Genomic DNA, 16,850 nt, shown 5'->3' with positions numbered 1-16,850 from the left:
ATAATACTGCAGCTCACGACAATTTAAAATCCAATTCACTGCTTAGCCTATTGCTATATAACTCTCCTGCTAGCATATTGCCACAAATATAATAACACATTACCAATAAGAAGGCAAAGCAACTGTGGTATCTCAATAGTAACATTTAATAAGCAACTGTAACTTAACAGTACGGCTAAATAGCTTACAACGCATATAACACACTAGCTGCCCTTCAAATTTCCGAGTTCACGACTCGTGTACACGACTTCCCATGCCGTAAACACGCGTTCACGAGTTCCATTTGAAGGCACCAGCTTGTGGTGGTTAGCTTGTGTGCATTCTCAACAAGGGTTAATGCAGTTCTATGGAAAAAAAACACGTTCCATATAAAGAACAAACATAAAAACAGCAAAGAAGTTAAAACGACACACATGAAATATTAGCTAACTAACGTTACCAACATTAAAATGAGCGTTAGCTATCAAAGCAAGCCACAAGCAGTTTAGCTTATCCAAGGAGAAATGTGAAGCAAACAAACGTTGTCAAAGGCAACTGAAAAAACTCAAATATCATTTCAAATCATATGTTAGTATGAATGTATGGTATTGCTATACATAACGTTTTACTGCTGTTGTTACTAATGTTGTAATGTAATGCTAACGTGAGCATTAAACACATTGTCAAACATTAGGCTAGCTAACTGTTAGATGCCTAAAGTAGCTCTGAACAAGTAGCACAAGTCCAACATGCAGGACCTGAATGAAGAGCTTTAATGTTGTCAAATAAAACGTAGCTTGTAAGAAAAGCAGGGAACTAACAATTAGTCTGTCAAAATACTGCTACAAGCAGATCCAAGGGCATGTGACAAGCAGAATATCAGCTAGGCACCATCAGCTAGCATGCAGGCCTTTTTCACAGCAGCCATTTTGACATGTCACTGCAGGTGAACACAGGTGTAACTGATGGTGCCTTCAAATGCGGTGGTGTTTACCGTGTTTACCAGATGAGTCCATATGAACGCCCCCCCCCCCCCCCCCCCCCCCCCCCCCCCCCCGTGGTATCACGACCTCTTCAGTGGAACGTTTCTGAGAGCTCAGAGTTCACGAGTTGTGACGTGTTTGTTGACGTTGTGAGAAATGGCAGCGCTCATGGAAATTCATTATTCGGTATAATATAATAATTCTGCACAATAACTTAATATATTGTAATTTTAGTAAGTTTAGTTTATTTCCAATGGCCTCATCTTTCTCCTCTGTTATTATGCCTTTGCATTTTATTACCGTTGCTTAGCATCGGTGTTCTCACGACTTAACCACTTGAACACCGAGCATATCGTGTACATGACTACCCATGTTGTAAACTGGAGCTCACGAGTTTCATTTGAAGGCACCATCATAACATTAATTATGGCCCTGTTCCATTTCTGTGGGTCAGTAGTAGGCTAGTAGTAATAACAGCCTAGTAGTAGTAGGGTAATAGTTGTAGTAGTAGTAGAAGTGGTAGTAGTAGAAGTAGGCTATAGCCTAGTAGTTTATAAAATATAGGCTAATATATATTAATGTTAATGGTTTTTACTGGAAAGACTGTTGAATTTCTGGAATGCTTGTATGGAAACACATTTTTGTAGTTTGTGGAAAATACAAATAAACTGCTGATGGTACTTTAAGGTTGTTTAATATTAGTTCGTCTTGTATGATATTTCCCAAAAGTTGGAAGAGCCCAAGGTTTGATCTTTATTCTTGTGTCCACTATGTTGTATGTAACATACAATATTGACTTTGAATCAACTTGACTGTTAGCTCTGATTTGGTTTTGTGGGATGCATTAAACCTGAATCAAATGGGGGAAGACTAACCTATTTAAAGGTCCCATATTTTAAAATTTTGAGATTTTCATGTTTTTTTATTATAAAGCAGGCTTAAGTCCTATATAAATACTGTGAAAGTATCGAAACACTCAATCCACAGGGAAATACACACAGCCCGTATTCAGAAACTCTGCATTTGTGATGTCACAAATATACAATATTTAGACCCTTTACATAGATTTAAACGGAACATTCTAAATGTGTCCCAGTTTATTCCTGGTTGTATGTGAATGTCATCAGCTGACAGAAAGTACACATGGACCCAAGCTGTTGCCTAGCAACGCAATTCTGTTGCAATTGCGGCGCAATTCTGTCGAAATGCGCTAAAACAGAGAGTGTTTAAGACAGAGGGTAAATACAGGCATATTCAGGCCGACAGTATGAGGAAAATAAAGTTTCCTCATCAAAATACAAGTATGATCCTGAAAATGAGCACGATATGGGACCTTTAATTGTAGTAATAAGCAAAATAGTTTTTCTTCTGCTTTTTTCATAAGCAGTGGTGCCTGTCAGCTGCACTTCCCTGAGATCATTTTGAAACCAAACAGTGCTTTTTAAAGGGTTTTTTTCTGTACAGAGGCAGAACATTGTGCCTCTCTGACTGCTGTAGGTGTTGCTGCTGCAGTCATCACAACTTCTATTATTTCCAAACTGGCTGTAAACATAAAACACACTGTAGTCTTACCTTCTATCATCAGCTGTTTATGTCAGATGTTAAATCTTTTGTGACATACGAGGTGAGTCATGCATATTAATCAGAAACAGAGAGCAGTACTGTGCATGTTTATAAAACTTTAATAATGATTGCAACTATATACAGATTGAAAGTTGGGTGGCATGTGAATGACAACCTGCTGTCTTCAGCTAAATATACATAAAACTTAAACAGACTTACAAAAATGTAAATACATTACTATAAAAAAATGTATATGAAGTTATACAGCACTGTACAGGATAGTTTAGGTTTCTGCTGCACTCGATGCAGTGCACTTTGAGCTGGGAGTAATAGCCTTTCAAAGGACACTGGTATTGGTTGGGAAACTGGAATCATAGAAAATCATTTTGATAATTCACATTCATATGCTATACTTATAAAAACAAAAATGACATTGGTCAGATATTTCACCATCTAATGCTGAAGTGTCTTAACTAAAATTTTTGACCTGTTGAAATATAGTCACACTTGAAACTGAAACTTAACAAACATGTTTCCTACAGTTTCCTCAGAACTAGACATGACTGAGGAAAGAGAGGGATTTAAATGGTGACCCACAAAAGATGCAAATGTTTACAGCTTAACTTTAAACAACATTGACCTGCTACCAAGTTTTATGTTCTTTATTGTCATATGAAACAATTACAGAGAAACATTTGTCAGCAATGACAATCTTAGCTCTCAGGCTCCCTCCAATATAAAAAGAAAAACACACAATTAAAAATGGGAATGTGAGACATACATCAGACTGGCACATATGGGTACTTTACAAAAAGTCAAGACCTAATTGAGCAAAGCATGAAAAGATATTTACAAATTTGGTGAAATGTTCAAATCAACTATAGACAAATTTTGTAAAAAAAAAAGATCTGAAAATCCATCAAATATGAGCTGTGATATAAATGCAGATAAGTATCAAAACTACTTTGTTGTCCAGCACATGAGATAATGCAGTAAATACACTGATGTGATTCATTTATGTGAATAGTTCAAAGTGTCTCTTTAGTGCTCTCACATGACCGTGGAGGTGATTTCTGATGACACTGAAGACCTGCTGGTTCTAGAAACAGACGTTCTCTCCAGGACGCCCATCTTCCTCATCATCTGCAACAGGTTCTTCCTGAACTTCTCCCCCACAAAAGCATACAGCACCGGGTTGACACAGCTGTGAAGCAGCCCCAGACTCTGGGTGGCAAACATGGCCTGATCCACCGCCATCCTTGCCGGGCACTTGTACGGCACTATCTTTGCCCTGAAGAACGTGTCTGCCATCACTGCGAAGTGGTACGGCATCCAACAAAGCAGGAAGGCGACGACCACGAACACAATCACTCTCATGGCTCGTTGGCGCTGAAACCCCCCACGGATGTGAAGGAGGCGCCGGATGGTTACTCCGTAACAGGGCAGCATGATGGCCAAAGGGATAAAAAAACCCAAAGTGTGGCGAAGAATTCTGGTGGCCAGCCGCCACACGTCAGCACTGCTGGGATCATACTGTTCACCACACACTATCTGGCTGGAGTTCTGAGATGGAAAAGAAGAATTCAAAAGCCCCGGGAGAGACAGAAGTACTCCAACAGCCCAGACAGCAGCACAAACTCCCCAGCTGACTAGCTGTCTGTTAGCCCTGCGTGCTTCCATCGCTCTCACAATCACCATGTAACGGTCCATACTGATGCAAGTCAGGAAGAGAATGCTAGAGTAGAAGCTTAGCTCTTGGATGACGGTGATGATTTTGCACATGGCGTCTCCGAACACCCAACCCTGCGTAACAGAGGTGGCCCAGAATGGGAGAGTAATGGCCAGCAGGAGGTCGGCAACTGCCAGGTGGAGGAGGTAGAGGTCCGAGGGAGGCAGCGACTGCTTGCTCAGGCCAATCACCAGCCCCACTACCAGGTTTCCAGGAATGGCCAACAGAAAGATGAGGATATAAAAGATGCTGACAACAACCGTCACTCCATCTGGGATGGAGAAGGGGTTGCAGGGCTGCGTCTCAGGGTCTATGATGAACTCCGTGTAATTATAAGTAAAGTTGAGTTCTTCATAAATCGATCCAAAGTCTAAAATAAAAGCAGATGTGTTTGGATCTGAGGATTGCAACCAAAATGACATATTAGTCATATAAAATACAAGTCATTATTATAAACCTGCTAAAGGGTAACTTTGGTATTTTCAACCTGGACCCCATTGTCCCTTGTTTTTGTGTCTAAGTGACTCATTTATTTTTAAATTGGTCAGCTAGGGCATGTGAGTAGCATCAATGTAATGTTCAACACATTCTTACTCCCAACTCGTCAAATACTGCCGCTTGGTCAGCGCTCCTCGGCATCGGAGACGGACGCACGCGGTACCCCTCTTGAGTTACTTTTGGATGGACCAGGGACGGCGTGTCAATATACGCTCGTTACATGCATAGTGTCCTTTCAAAACAAACTTCCGATTTCACAGGAAGTTAAGTTTAGGGAACTAAACCACTTAGGTAGGGTTAGGAAAAGGTCGTGGTTGATGTTAACTTCACTAATGACTCATGTGACTGACGATACCAACGAGTCACGTGACTAAAGATTGACGTGTCAAAATAAGTCAACGTTACTTTTAGTTTCACACGGGACACGAACACCGGTCTCCTAGTTGACAGTCTTGTGTTTGTTTGACCCATCAATCACCCCACCCACCCGCCCTGAATGGACTCTCACGCTATTAATACTACCTTAGTAGAAAGCCCGGTTCAACACATAGGCTACTGTTGCTAAAGGGTGCCTCTGTGTATCGGTTTCCGATGCTGAGGGGCACTTACCAAACGGCAGTATTTGATGAGTTGGGAGTGAGAACGGGATGTAATGTTACATCCACTAAAGACAGGCTCAGATTGTTATTATAAGTGTCTGACAACATACACAGAACCTACAAAGAAATAAAACCTTTTTCTTACCTTTCGTCTGTTTGTTATTGTGTCCAAGTCCCGCTCAAGGAGAAATCTGAAAATCTGTATACTCTGGCTCAAATAAATACGGGCAGCCATTGAATTCAAAGAGCTCATCCTCATTGTGGAAATCATCGAAATATTAAGCCATGACATTGAAAATCTTTTAGATAACACTAAGCTACTCTTTCTGTGATCAAACACAACATACTCTGCCCGGCTGGCTCTCAAGTTATCACCATGGATGTATTCCACTATTCCACCGTTGTCTTCAAGCAACACGCCACCTCGTCAGATTTCAGAACGCAACTTCTCCTTGAGCGAGACTCTTTCCATAATTTCAGATACTTATATTAACAATCAGAGCCTGTCATGGCAAAAACAAGCATTTTAGTGGACGTAAATGACGGTGCCAGATTGCCTCAATAAAACTATTTTGGGACCAGTTTCAGAAGTTGTTGTCCTTTTTAGTCAGTTAGACACAAAAACATGGAAAATAGGGTCCAGGTTAAAAAATACCCACGTTACCCTTTAACATAAGCCTAATGAAAATACTAAATGTACTTTTTAACAGACCAGACTGATTACATGCAGCATTCCAAATCCCTGTACATTGGCAGGGGACAAACTAAGGTGCTGTTTGTTAAAGTGTTAACATATCCTGTAATAAATGTTATGGAACAATAAAACATTCATGTTTTACTGTTATAAAAGGAACAGTGAAGCAGCTTACATGTCTTTACAACATTTCCATCAGGGTATTCAATTGTAAATGTCCCTTAGCCCAATTGCCTATTACCATTTCAGTGAGTCCTTAAGGGCTACAAACTGCCTGTTTGCTATGAATACATACAAGTCAATATAATTAAGTTGTTATTCAAAGGATGAAAATACTCACCAGCCATTGTGGTGTCTTTTCTTTGTGGGAGGCAATCCGTTTGTCACAAGGAGACAGGGAACAACTGCTGTATTTCTTTACACCCCTCCCATCACATTCTAACCATAGGTCTGTTTTCCTGTTTGCTTCACACATACTCTATTCTGATTTGCTGAAGAATTCAAAAGATATTCACATACATCACAGGAAATGCAACCAAATATAGCTGGAAGTTGTGATTAAGTTCTTATATTTCTGTTAAAACAGATTTTTTACATTAAAAAATATATATAATCATTGTATTTTTGAATTATTTCTTCAAAATGCATTTGTCACAGTTTATTCAGTACTTGTGTTGGGCTGCAACCATATTGCTAGACAAGAGTACATTTAGATTTCCAATCCCATTTGGGTTTATGTCGTGGATACATTTATTAATATTTAGTTTTGTCAAGCTGTTCTTAGACTTTTTGCCCTGTACTTTCTCCTCATCTATTTTAATACCCAGCAATCTTTTTTTACTTATGTCAAGTTTTTATTGATATGTGAGTCAGACTATTTTCAATAGTCACTGTTTGGTTGTTCCAAAACCACAGTGCTTCCCCTTAAACAAACCCAAGCCACATTATCTGAATCATGGGTGTCATGAGATGAGCTGTCACACTGTGTGCTGAATCGAAAGAGAAACCATTAGTTCAGGAAAGATTTATGAATTCAAAATAAACACAATATATTGAAAATATACAGTATATCAGAAATGTTTAAGTGCCAGGTTTTTAAATTGTACCTGGTTCTGCTGACCTGTCCAGGGTGTACTCCGCCTTCGCCCAATGTCAGCAGGGATCAGCGTCAGCCCCCCTGCGACCCTGAATAGGATAAGAGGATACAGATGGATGGCTCCCTGCTTTTCCAACACACTCACATCCTGTTTATTTAATGCCTTTGTTTATAGTTTATAGTTATGAATTGTATATAGAATGACATAATAATACTTTTTTACAATTTGGGAACTAATAGGTTAGTTGTTTACTTTTAAGAATAGAACCCAGAACAGCTGATGAGGGTTGAAACCTGTCTCTGGGCCTCTATCATCATGCAGTGAAATCCTAAATACCATAAGCCACATGATGCGACCACATTTCTGATTGACCACTGCCGTTGAGAGGAAGTTCCCAGCTCATGACATCGGTGTTGACACACGAGTGCCGAGCATCACATTTCCTGCCACACTTCTCATGTATTTCAACTTCGTGTCACAAGTGCTGCAATCCTGTCATAAGTGAAATTACATAAACATGTTTTGATCATATGGGCAGGACAAAGAACTGGTTACTAAACATTAGGACTGGAGTTTTTGGGAGCTTTAGATAGGAAATCTCCCTACAGCCCTATTTCAGTCTTACATTTCATGTAGCTACAGTGGCACACTAAACAATACGACACATGGTTGTGTTGCTATTCCCTCCTACTTGGCCACTTACCTATTAAAAATAAAAAAAATCCCTTTTATGCTCAAAGAACAGATGGCTGTTGTTGAGACTAAGACTCCATTGTGTTGTTTGAAATGTGAGTCACATGTAATCTAATCTCATTTGAATAGCATCTCTACTGCTCTACCAGTTAGGACACACTAAACAAAAGGTAAGTGCGTCAGAAATGAAATGGGGTAACACCCGGAGGCCACAATGTTTAGGTGCTTGGTGCAACAAGGATATGAAGAAACACGGGGGGGTTTTGTTGTAAGCAAAGCATTGCTTCAACATGGAATACTTAATGCAAAGCCTTTTGGTTTAGAAGTATAAATGTGACAAAGGAAGTTCAATCATTTAAACTCCACTTCTGCTTCATTTAGCACAGCTTACTTTATAAAAAAGAAAAGGGGGGGGGGGAACAAGTGCACAACCCACTACTGAGATATAGCTCATACTTTGGAGCATCTTCTAAACTAACAAATGTAGTTTATTTTTTGTAGGCACTAGATGGTGCTGTAGAATCTAAACATGACATCTGATGGGAGGCTTATTTCAAATGCTCAGCGCTCTAAGAGAGGCATTGTCTCTTTAAACCATGGTGACAGGTCTGTAGTGGTCACTTGGGGGGCTTTATACTGTTCTTGTGTCGGGGTTTGAATATGATACCTTTAATACCAGTTGCAAACATCTCCAGAAAAGGTTTGAACAAAGTCTAAACAAATAAAACAAATCTTTACTCAAGGTAAATGTTGCATGTTAACAGACACAATTTGTTTGTTTTAGCCACATTACTAAGAAGTTTTATACCTTATGTGCAGTACTTGACATACATTTGACATTAACCTGTGTTTATCTGTCAAACAGGCTACATGTGGCTGCAGAACTGCTGTAAAATTTATTCTGTGAACCATTTTGCCAGTATTTAAGTGAGCCCACCTTGATCAAGGTACAACTGATGAACAAAAAAACAGTTTAATATCAATCTACCTACCTATTATTAAAGATTCTAAACTAACACCTTTCCTTTCACAGATTCACTTCGGATACAGTTCGGTTAAGAGGGAGAAGACCCTTTGAAGAATTTTGCTCGTGCATTCAGTCCAAGAGCTCATTTTCACCAATTTAAGGCCTTTTCCACTAAAAAGCAGAAACGGATTTCCTGATTTAAATGACGGCAATGTTTGCCCCGACATAAATTAAGAGAAGAAAGTGCATCAAGTGTTCAAGTAGGGTGTATAGTTTGAAAGAACATAACAGGGAAGGGGGTTAGGACAGTGTATGGGAGAGGAAACACTGGCACAGAACTGGCAATTTGCAGTGAGATTTAGGAGACGGGGGTGTAGATTGAGAAGGCTGACCACAACTCAACCACCAAGGCTCGACTATAAAAGAAGTCCCGCTAGTGCATCAAGTGGTAGATCAATCACACTGTGCTGCTTACTGAGAATACTACGCATGACAAACGACACATCTGACTATGTTGGCCTGTATAAAATGTATGCAAGCAGTCCCTATATTTAATTCATTGTTTTGAAAGCCAATATAGGCTGTGATGAGAAGGGGCAGAAATGTAAGAAAAAAAGAAAACAAAAAGGAGCAGGGGGAAATGGGGATGTCCATAGTTTTCCCCGCATGATCCCCCCCAACCCCAATTTCATCTTTTGGCACGCCGTGGGTCCCTGCCGTTGCTAATGGTAACTGAAGACTTTGCGGCAGCTGGGGGTCCTGCAGCAGTAACTGGCGCTCCGTTGCCAGGTGACCGACCGTTGGGTCGCCCAATGCTCCCGAACGCAGGGTCACGGGGTGCACCAGGTGGTGGGTTGTTGTTGGCAAATGGGGGCATGGCACCGTTACCTGTGGGTTGAGATTGAGAAATTACTCACATAAAAAGAAACAACATTTTAAGACACGTCATCCTTCATAGGCCTTTTGCATATGACACATTTTGACAGGTCACAGTAAAAGTACAGGTGTGAGTAATAAAACTAATGTAGGCTGAAGTCCATTCAGCTGCTTTGGATTCAGGGTCCTGGTATTGTGCATGCTGACTCGATATCACACTCGTGGCTTACTGGGACACTTCAAAAGAGCAGAGCCATTGGTATTATTAGTAACACCTGTTCTTAAGTCAAGTCAAAATGATGTGAAAAAGGCCTGCTGTGCCTCCTATTCTCTAAACACAAAAAGGCAAGTGTCATCTCATTTCATATTTAAGTAAGCAATAAAAAAATAGGGCACCATACTACTTGTCATATTTTCACTCCATTTTATCAAATTTATTGAGTCAAGAACTGTTACGTATGCAATCACAAAAGTTTACTAGTGTAGTACTGACACACTACGCCAACATTCTACAGTCATTTTGTACAGAGACCATCGATATGTACCGCTCTACGGGACATGGACAACTCTGCTGTTACAACACAACAGTGGTAATTTGCATAAAGAAAAAATATACTGACCTGGTGGGGCAGGTGTACCTGAATTCTGATTGGGCGGAGAGTTTCCCCTCTGATTCTGGTCTGGTTTACCCTGTTAGTGAAAGACAATGTCAGCTTTAACAACCTACCACCATTGGTGTTAAGACTGGACTGAAGGCTTAATATTAACATGCAAAGTTACCCAATTCAAATTCTGATACAGGTCATCAAACAAAGGTATGTTTAACTTTCTGAGGCCCACAGTAGATGTCACATAGAAGCAGTGTACATCACCTGAAAGGTGGGAAATAATTGTAGCTGCTCTGATTCAGCTCAGCACTATGTGTTAAGTTGTTCTAGTCATAAATCAGAAATAAACATTAATTAATTAATTAAAATAACTGTAAAAGTGTATATGGGTTTAGAATATTATGATAGAAGTATATGATGGTCATTCCCATGCTCACTTATGTCTCATAAGTTGTTGCAACAATGTTTGGGTTGATACCATTTGTTACACAGATTTGGTGCTGAATTCAACCATTTCTTTACCACTCGAGAAATGATAAAAATGATCCATAATCCATCCAAAACACCAAGACCATGAGGAACACCATAGAATAAAAATTTGTGATTTGTTATCAAACACTTGGCGTTTTGAAATTTCTGCAAGAAATGCATTTTTCTGCGATTGGATAGTGAGCGCTTCTGTTCTGGAAACAGATCAGAAACCTCCTTATTGTCCATCTAGCTAGGAAAACCATCCATCCTCTGAATGCTCTAGGTCTCTAGTTTGTTCCATCCATCCTCTGAATGCTCTAGGTCTCTAGTCTGATCCATCCATCCTCTGAATGCTCTAGGTCTCTAGTCTGATCCATCCATCCTCTGAATGCTCTAGGTCTCTAGTTTGTGGCTGTAAAGTTTCATGAGGCTGTGATTATCCTAGAGGTCACCACAGGTCATTTTATACAGTGAGGTCAAATTTTAAAAAAGGGTCTCACTACAATGAAATGGCTACTATGGGGACTAACATCATCACCCAAGTAAAATTGGGCTCAATGGATCCACAGGAGTCTCAGCTTTACAGTGATACCCAATGTATGTAATTCCAAGACTGTTTAGGGACCCCAGTATGCAGAAATATTCAAACGCACCATTTTAGAATAGACAAAAGTAACACATTTATACTGCATGCAAAAAACTGCATGTGATATCATAAAGTAGGCATGTCTACAAAGGGGAGCATTTGTTAAAAGGTACTAAATGTTTGCAAGATTGGGAGCATTTCTACTGCCTCCACATGGCGACGGCTGAGCCGATGGCTCGCAGCGGGAGGGTGGGCGCCACGCTTCCATGACGACAGCTGTAACTGCCATATGAGCGCAGTGTACAGCAGCCGCCGTGAGCTAGACAGTGGAGCATGCTCACATGCACTAAATGCGTACGCAGGTAGACATTACTCCACTATATCTTTACATTGCAAATAGTTGTTTGTTGCTATATTAACGCTCTGACGTATAGAGAACCATTAATGACAAGTTGGGAGTGGGTGCATGGCTACTCACAGACTTGTTTTGCTGGTTTGTTTGGTTTAGCAGCTCTGGGTTTGGTTCACTGAAGTTGGGCACTTCTGAATACACCATGCAGAACCTGTGGAGACAAAACAAGTTTTTGAAGATAACATTCAGAAATTGTGTTTGGTTGGAATTGTGTTTTTTTCTTTTTCTTTTTCAAACAGTCATTGTCTGACCGTTAGGCATAAGCTTTTTAGATTTAGATTTGAAGTCTTTCAAAGGCTGCTCACTGGACAGTAAAAGCCACAGTGAGACTACAGTGTAAGAGTGAGTTGGGATTAAAGGTTAAGGTGTTTTGAGAAAATATACACAGCTGTCATAGGCACAGTTCGAACTTTAAGGCTGTGTAAAGGGAAATCAGAGTTTTGTTTCTAACCACATTATAAAATGTTGGAAAATAATGACTGAAAAAATGTGCAAAGACTGAATGTTGTAGAACTGGATTGTGGAGTTAGGCCGTTAAACTGTTTTTCATTAGTTTTGTGTTCAGGATTTTTTAGGCGGGGCTGAAATCATGGCTGGATGAGGCACTGGAATCATCCTTAACATAACTCCAGCCGCGAGCCACCCTCTCCCGAGCCATTCCAAGCCGACCGACCGCCTCAGATGAAATGCTCCCGGCGGGGGCCAGCACCGTGGAGAAGGGAGAGGAGATCCGCGAGGGGAACCTCACACACAGAGTGGCCGTCCCTAACCTGCCGAGTTGAATCCCCGGGGGACTGCACGACGGGGGCCGTTATCGGCCTCACACCGTCCACGGGCTGAGCCTCGATCATACCCCCAATCCCCTTCCCCTCTTGTGAGTGTGGTTTCAGCCATGGATGTATTAACGGAGGTTTAAGATTTCAGCGCCTTCAGCGACATGCCCCCAGCGTTTCAGAGCAGAGAATACTGATGATTTTTACATGATTTTGAAAGTTAATTTTATATACTTGCCAATTTTTTTAATCATTCAAATTTGGCTGGGTGGTTAGTAACATATATTTCTGTGGTGTGACAAACCCAGAATGCATATTTATTTTTGCTTTACACGGACTTTAAGTTTGGAGGTTCACATAAAAACTCTAGAAGGACTGTAATGTGTACAACGCAGAGAGGTCTAATGTATTGGGATGTGGTTAGCCTACATATTACACCATCCAAACAGAATGCGACGCAAGTAAGAGCCAGTGATAAAATCAGTTTTATTGCATGTTTACTATTGGAACTAACAGAAACTAACTGGCCGTGAGCGACGAAGCGCTGTGCAGCGTGCGCATTTCAGCTGGACTTTTGACAGACACCCCGTTTCTATTTATTCCTTATTCCAATGGACGAGGAACGGCTGATTGATGAAGTTGAAATGAGGAGTTATCTGATACGATACCTCCTCATTTCACTACTAACACCTAAATAAGGAGACAGCAGGCTGGAGGGAGATCACCAAGAGCCTGAAAGTCTACTTAGGCTGTATTGTATGTCATTTTCACTATAAAACCTGTTTTCTGTTTAAAAACATAACGTTGGAAGAGAGTAAGTACTACTCACCCATCATTTAGGTGGTTACATCTCTAGTCTGATCTTATGCTCACAGCTGATAGGTACGTGGTTTGTGTACATGATGTAACAGAAGTGTATATTTAACTGTGTGTGGACAGCGTGTGTTATTAGGCTATAAGTAAATAAAAAGACCACAAATCTATCTTCTTATCTTGTTGGTTTATTATTCTGTCAATAAGGTTGATATTATTCATCATAACAATAAAGTATTAGTTCTGCGTTCAAAAAAATATAGATGCATTTCTAGGGGGTTCAGTGAGCCCCCTGAACGAATGCAAACTCCACCTGTGCTGACAGTGTGATTGATCTGAACTACACAACTCTGTCTAAATGTATTCCTGATAGAATAAAAGATGAAGTATTAATGTATTAACAATACTACTAATAATAAGTATTAAGAATTCTAATAATTAAAGTATTAATGTTCATTTTGAAAACATGTTACTGACCAATTTCACAAGATGCCTTGGTCTTTGTATGATGCTTTAGCAGGAGGGACAAGAACTTAACTGGAGTATAAAGAGATTTGTGGGCAGCTACTTACTCTCCAATCTTCTGTAGATCGCCTCCTCTTCCAGTGTATAGGGTCAGGCAGCCCTTCCATATGGATGCATAGCTAAAACAGAAATCTCACATTAAACTTCTAAAACCCAAGTTGCTCAGGTTCATAACCACCTGTCAAATAATGCATGTATTTGTATGTGCATTGATCAGTCAGTAAATAGTACTAATTTAAAGGCAACTGAGCGAGCATTGTTCATGTCATCAGTTCCCGTGCATGGGATCGATCCTACCCTCTGGTCAACTTGATGATGTCCCCTGCCTGGATAAGGCTGCCCAGCTCGTCCCAGACGGAGATGGCGATGCTCCCGCTCTTGTCTGCCACCTTGCACGAGCGCACCTCATGACCATCTTTGGTTTTGGTCACTCGTCCTGAAAGAACAAAGCAATGATCAGTCAGACTAAAGGGTCAACCTACTCCTAACACCTAACCCGGGTTAAACACCTAACCCGGGTTAAAGGACGTGCGTGTGTGGAGATGTTAGAAGTTCATTTACAATCAATGCAAGTCAAAGTAACGTTTCCGCTGGCTCCGTCAATAAAGAGACAGAGTTGATGTTAGTGTGGAGAGAGATGCTTTAGTCCCACTTCTCTTACCGATCTCCAACACGATGAAGACGATGTTGAGGTTCTTGGAGCCGGGCTTCACATCCTTTAGCAGGAACAGGGCCTCTCCTGTTGCTGTTGTTGTCATCGTTAGTCTGAAGGAACACAACTCTTCGTTCCTTCACGGTCACTGAAACTCTACAGCAGTCAGTGCTGCTGTCGTTACTTTGTAACGAGTAACGTTAGCCAACAGTACCGCGTTAGCTTTAGCTCAGCTAGCTAACTAACTAGCCTGTTAGCCAAATGCTAACTGAACCCTCCTTCTACTTCACACACCACCGTTACCCTGACTGGTATAGACACGGGGACTACAGCCACTACATTACAGTCACATACACAAGAAACACACTGAGACTGGAGGACAACACGACAACTCTGCTTCCTCCAGACAGCCAACCCGCTAGCAGGCTAGCAGGGAGGCCACATGAGCAGCTAGCCGAGAGCTCTGCAAACGTTAGCTAGCTAGCTAGCTGCCTTCTTTTAGTTTCAGGATGTGAGTCTTCTGCATATCTCTTTTCACGATTCTCGCCATAATGGCAGCTCTGAACATCCGGTGAACTAACGTGAAACACGCACTAATGGAGCCAACAAGCACTCAGAGGTTCAGCAGCACGGTGGATTCAGATCACATACTATTACTAGTATTAAGAGGCTGACACATCCAGAGAGATGTTACTGACAGAGACCACAGAGCTCCACTGACTGCAGGTTACTACACAGCTGGAGGTCTGAGTCTGTGTTGCAGAGGATGTGGAGTTAACAGTTCTCTCCCTCCACCATTTACACAACTCCAGTTTACGGTAAGTATTTATCAGATCAACCGCATCATATCCTTTGTGTGCCTCTTTAAAGCAACAGGAAGTGTTAACGGTAGCTCTGCTAGCGCGCAGTCATTAATGTTGGTGTGTCTATATCTATACCGATCTGTGGCCCCTATGACGGTGAAGTTGTTCGAGAAGCCTTGAATTCCTTGTTCTATCTGCCTAAACAACACTAAACCCCCCAGAAGCTGTCTAAAGTCTGGAGCCGCTGTTCCCTCTCTCTACACGCTCCCCCTGCTTCAACAATGCCCCAACAACGACGTCAGCGGAGCGCTGCCGGTCTCATTTATATCAGTCGGTCAGTTCCATTCTCCTCCAGAGGGAGGGGGTGTACACGGAGACATTTCCTCTTGTGTGCTCTTATACTATCGAGCCGACAGATACTGACCATTGCTAGGCATCTATTTGTAAAGACAATGCAATCAGAAACACAAGCAGGCAACGTGCTGACCTGTTTACAAAGAAGAAAGAAAGTAGTTGGTGTATACCAACTTCATTTCATTCACAAACAACGCGAGAAGAGATGAGAGAAAGCATTATGTGACAGCTCAGTGTCAACGATGAAACTAACGATGGTGAAATGTGTTACATTGAAGCCACACTGTTCATTCATTTGATGTCATCGAGGCTAATGTTACTTATATTATTAAACATCACATTTAGAGCCGTTTGACACACTTACTCACAGTAGTCTGAGTGCAAAATGCGTCGAACAGTAAGTATATAGTAGTTATTCAGGTGCAGTAGCATTACAATTGTTATAACTCCCTTTAAAGTATATTTGATATCTAAGCAAAAGAAAAATCGTCACGAACAGGATTCGAACCTGTGCGGGGAAACCCCATTGGATTTCGAGTCCAACGCCTTAACCTCTCGGCCACCGTGACTGCTTAACATGATATGTGTATGAAGTACAATTTTAAAGAACAGAACACCGTCAGTTTTTGTTTGACTTGATACGAGGACATATTTCAGAAAATGGCTCATACACACATTTGTGTTTTATGGCTTTGTAATTAAAGTACAGCCATCGACGGTAATGACGATAGATGATGTAGTGTAAGACCCACAGAGTGTTAGCGCGTCTTCGGACGCAAGAGGGAGACAAACACCATCACAATTTTGCAGACAGTTCACATATTAAAGAGCCGGTTCACCCAAATTACAAACCAATCTTTTCTCAGTACATCTGCTCGTACATTCAAATAATGTGAGATTTCTGCTGCTACCCAACACACAGGCGGTGGATGAAAATCCATTTATGATGCTCATAGTATCGGGGGAAAAAATTAATTCAGCGGGAACATTCCCAGAACATGTTGTCAATGCTTGTTGGAGGGACTATTTCCTCTGTAGAAAGTAGTTCCAGTCCAAATAGGTGACAGTGCAGGAGACTTAGTTTCTAGAAAGACAGTTTGCTGTTGAATCGTTGTTGTTTGGATGGTTAGATAGTGCTATGGTAAGTGATGTAAAGGTTATTTTCTAATTTGGGT

At 41.0% G+C, this 16,850-nt stretch overlaps 2 protein-coding genes and 1 non-coding gene across 4 annotated transcripts; all 3 read right to left on the bottom strand.

The window, feature by feature from the left end:
* Positions 1–2,628: 2,628 nt before the first annotated feature.
* On the bottom strand, positions 2,629–8,160 carry LOC119499974 (C-X-C chemokine receptor type 1-like). 2 transcript variants are annotated; one of them, XM_037789292.1, is made up of 2 exons: positions 6,386–8,160; positions 2,629–4,651 (listed from the first exon to the last, which is right to left on the bottom strand). In XM_037789292.1, exons 1-2 carry the CDS (start codon positions 6,390–6,392, stop codon positions 3,576–3,578), a joined length of 1,083 nt encoding a protein of 360 aa, XP_037645220.1. In that variant the 5' UTR covers positions 6,393–8,160; the 3' UTR covers positions 2,629–3,575. The 2 variants fall into 2 exon arrangements, with proteins under 2 accessions (XP_037645220.1, XP_037645221.1); XM_037789293.1 differs by having other exon boundaries at positions 2,629–4,624.
* Positions 8,161–8,488: 328 nt separating this feature from the next.
* Positions 8,489–15,975, bottom strand: nabp1a (nucleic acid binding protein 1a). The gene is made up of 6 exons (XM_037789294.1): positions 14,528–15,975; positions 14,164–14,302; positions 13,914–13,985; positions 11,822–11,906; positions 10,299–10,368; positions 8,489–9,690 (listed from the first exon to the last, which is right to left on the bottom strand). The coding sequence occupies exons 1-6, from the start codon at positions 14,622–14,624 to the stop codon at positions 9,491–9,493; spliced, it is 663 nt and encodes a 220-aa protein (XP_037645222.1). The 5' UTR covers positions 14,625–15,975; the 3' UTR covers positions 8,489–9,490.
* A 187-nt stretch (positions 15,976–16,162) lies between these two features.
* On the bottom strand, positions 16,163–16,244 carry trnas-cga. The gene has a single exon. It is a non-coding gene; the product is annotated as a tRNA-Ser (tRNA).
* Between the last annotated feature and the right edge of the window lie 606 nt (positions 16,245–16,850).

This window comes from Sebastes umbrosus, chromosome 13 (genome assembly GCF_015220745.1).
Source record: "Sebastes umbrosus isolate fSebUmb1 chromosome 13, fSebUmb1.pri, whole genome shotgun sequence".
Lineage (NCBI taxonomy): Eukaryota > Metazoa > Chordata > Actinopteri > Perciformes > Sebastidae > Sebastes > Sebastes umbrosus.
This window is presented reverse-complemented; position numbering and strand designations above follow the sequence as displayed.

What these genes read in the sequence shown, in the direction of transcription:
- nabp1a (XM_037789294.1), bottom strand. Translation starts at nt 14,624, where the DNA reads ATGACAACAACAGCAACAGGAGAGGCCCTGTTCCTGCTAAAGGATGTG. An exon ending in ATCATCAAGTTGACCAGAGG is followed by an intron (nt 13,986 to 14,163) that starts GTAGGATCGATC and finishes TTTCTGTTTTAG; the next exon opens with CTATGCATCCATATGGAAGG. An exon ending in CAAACCAGCAAAACAAGTCT is followed by an intron (nt 10,369 to 11,821) that starts GTGAGTAGCCAT and finishes TTTCACTAACAG; the next exon opens with GGTAAACCAGACCAGAATCA.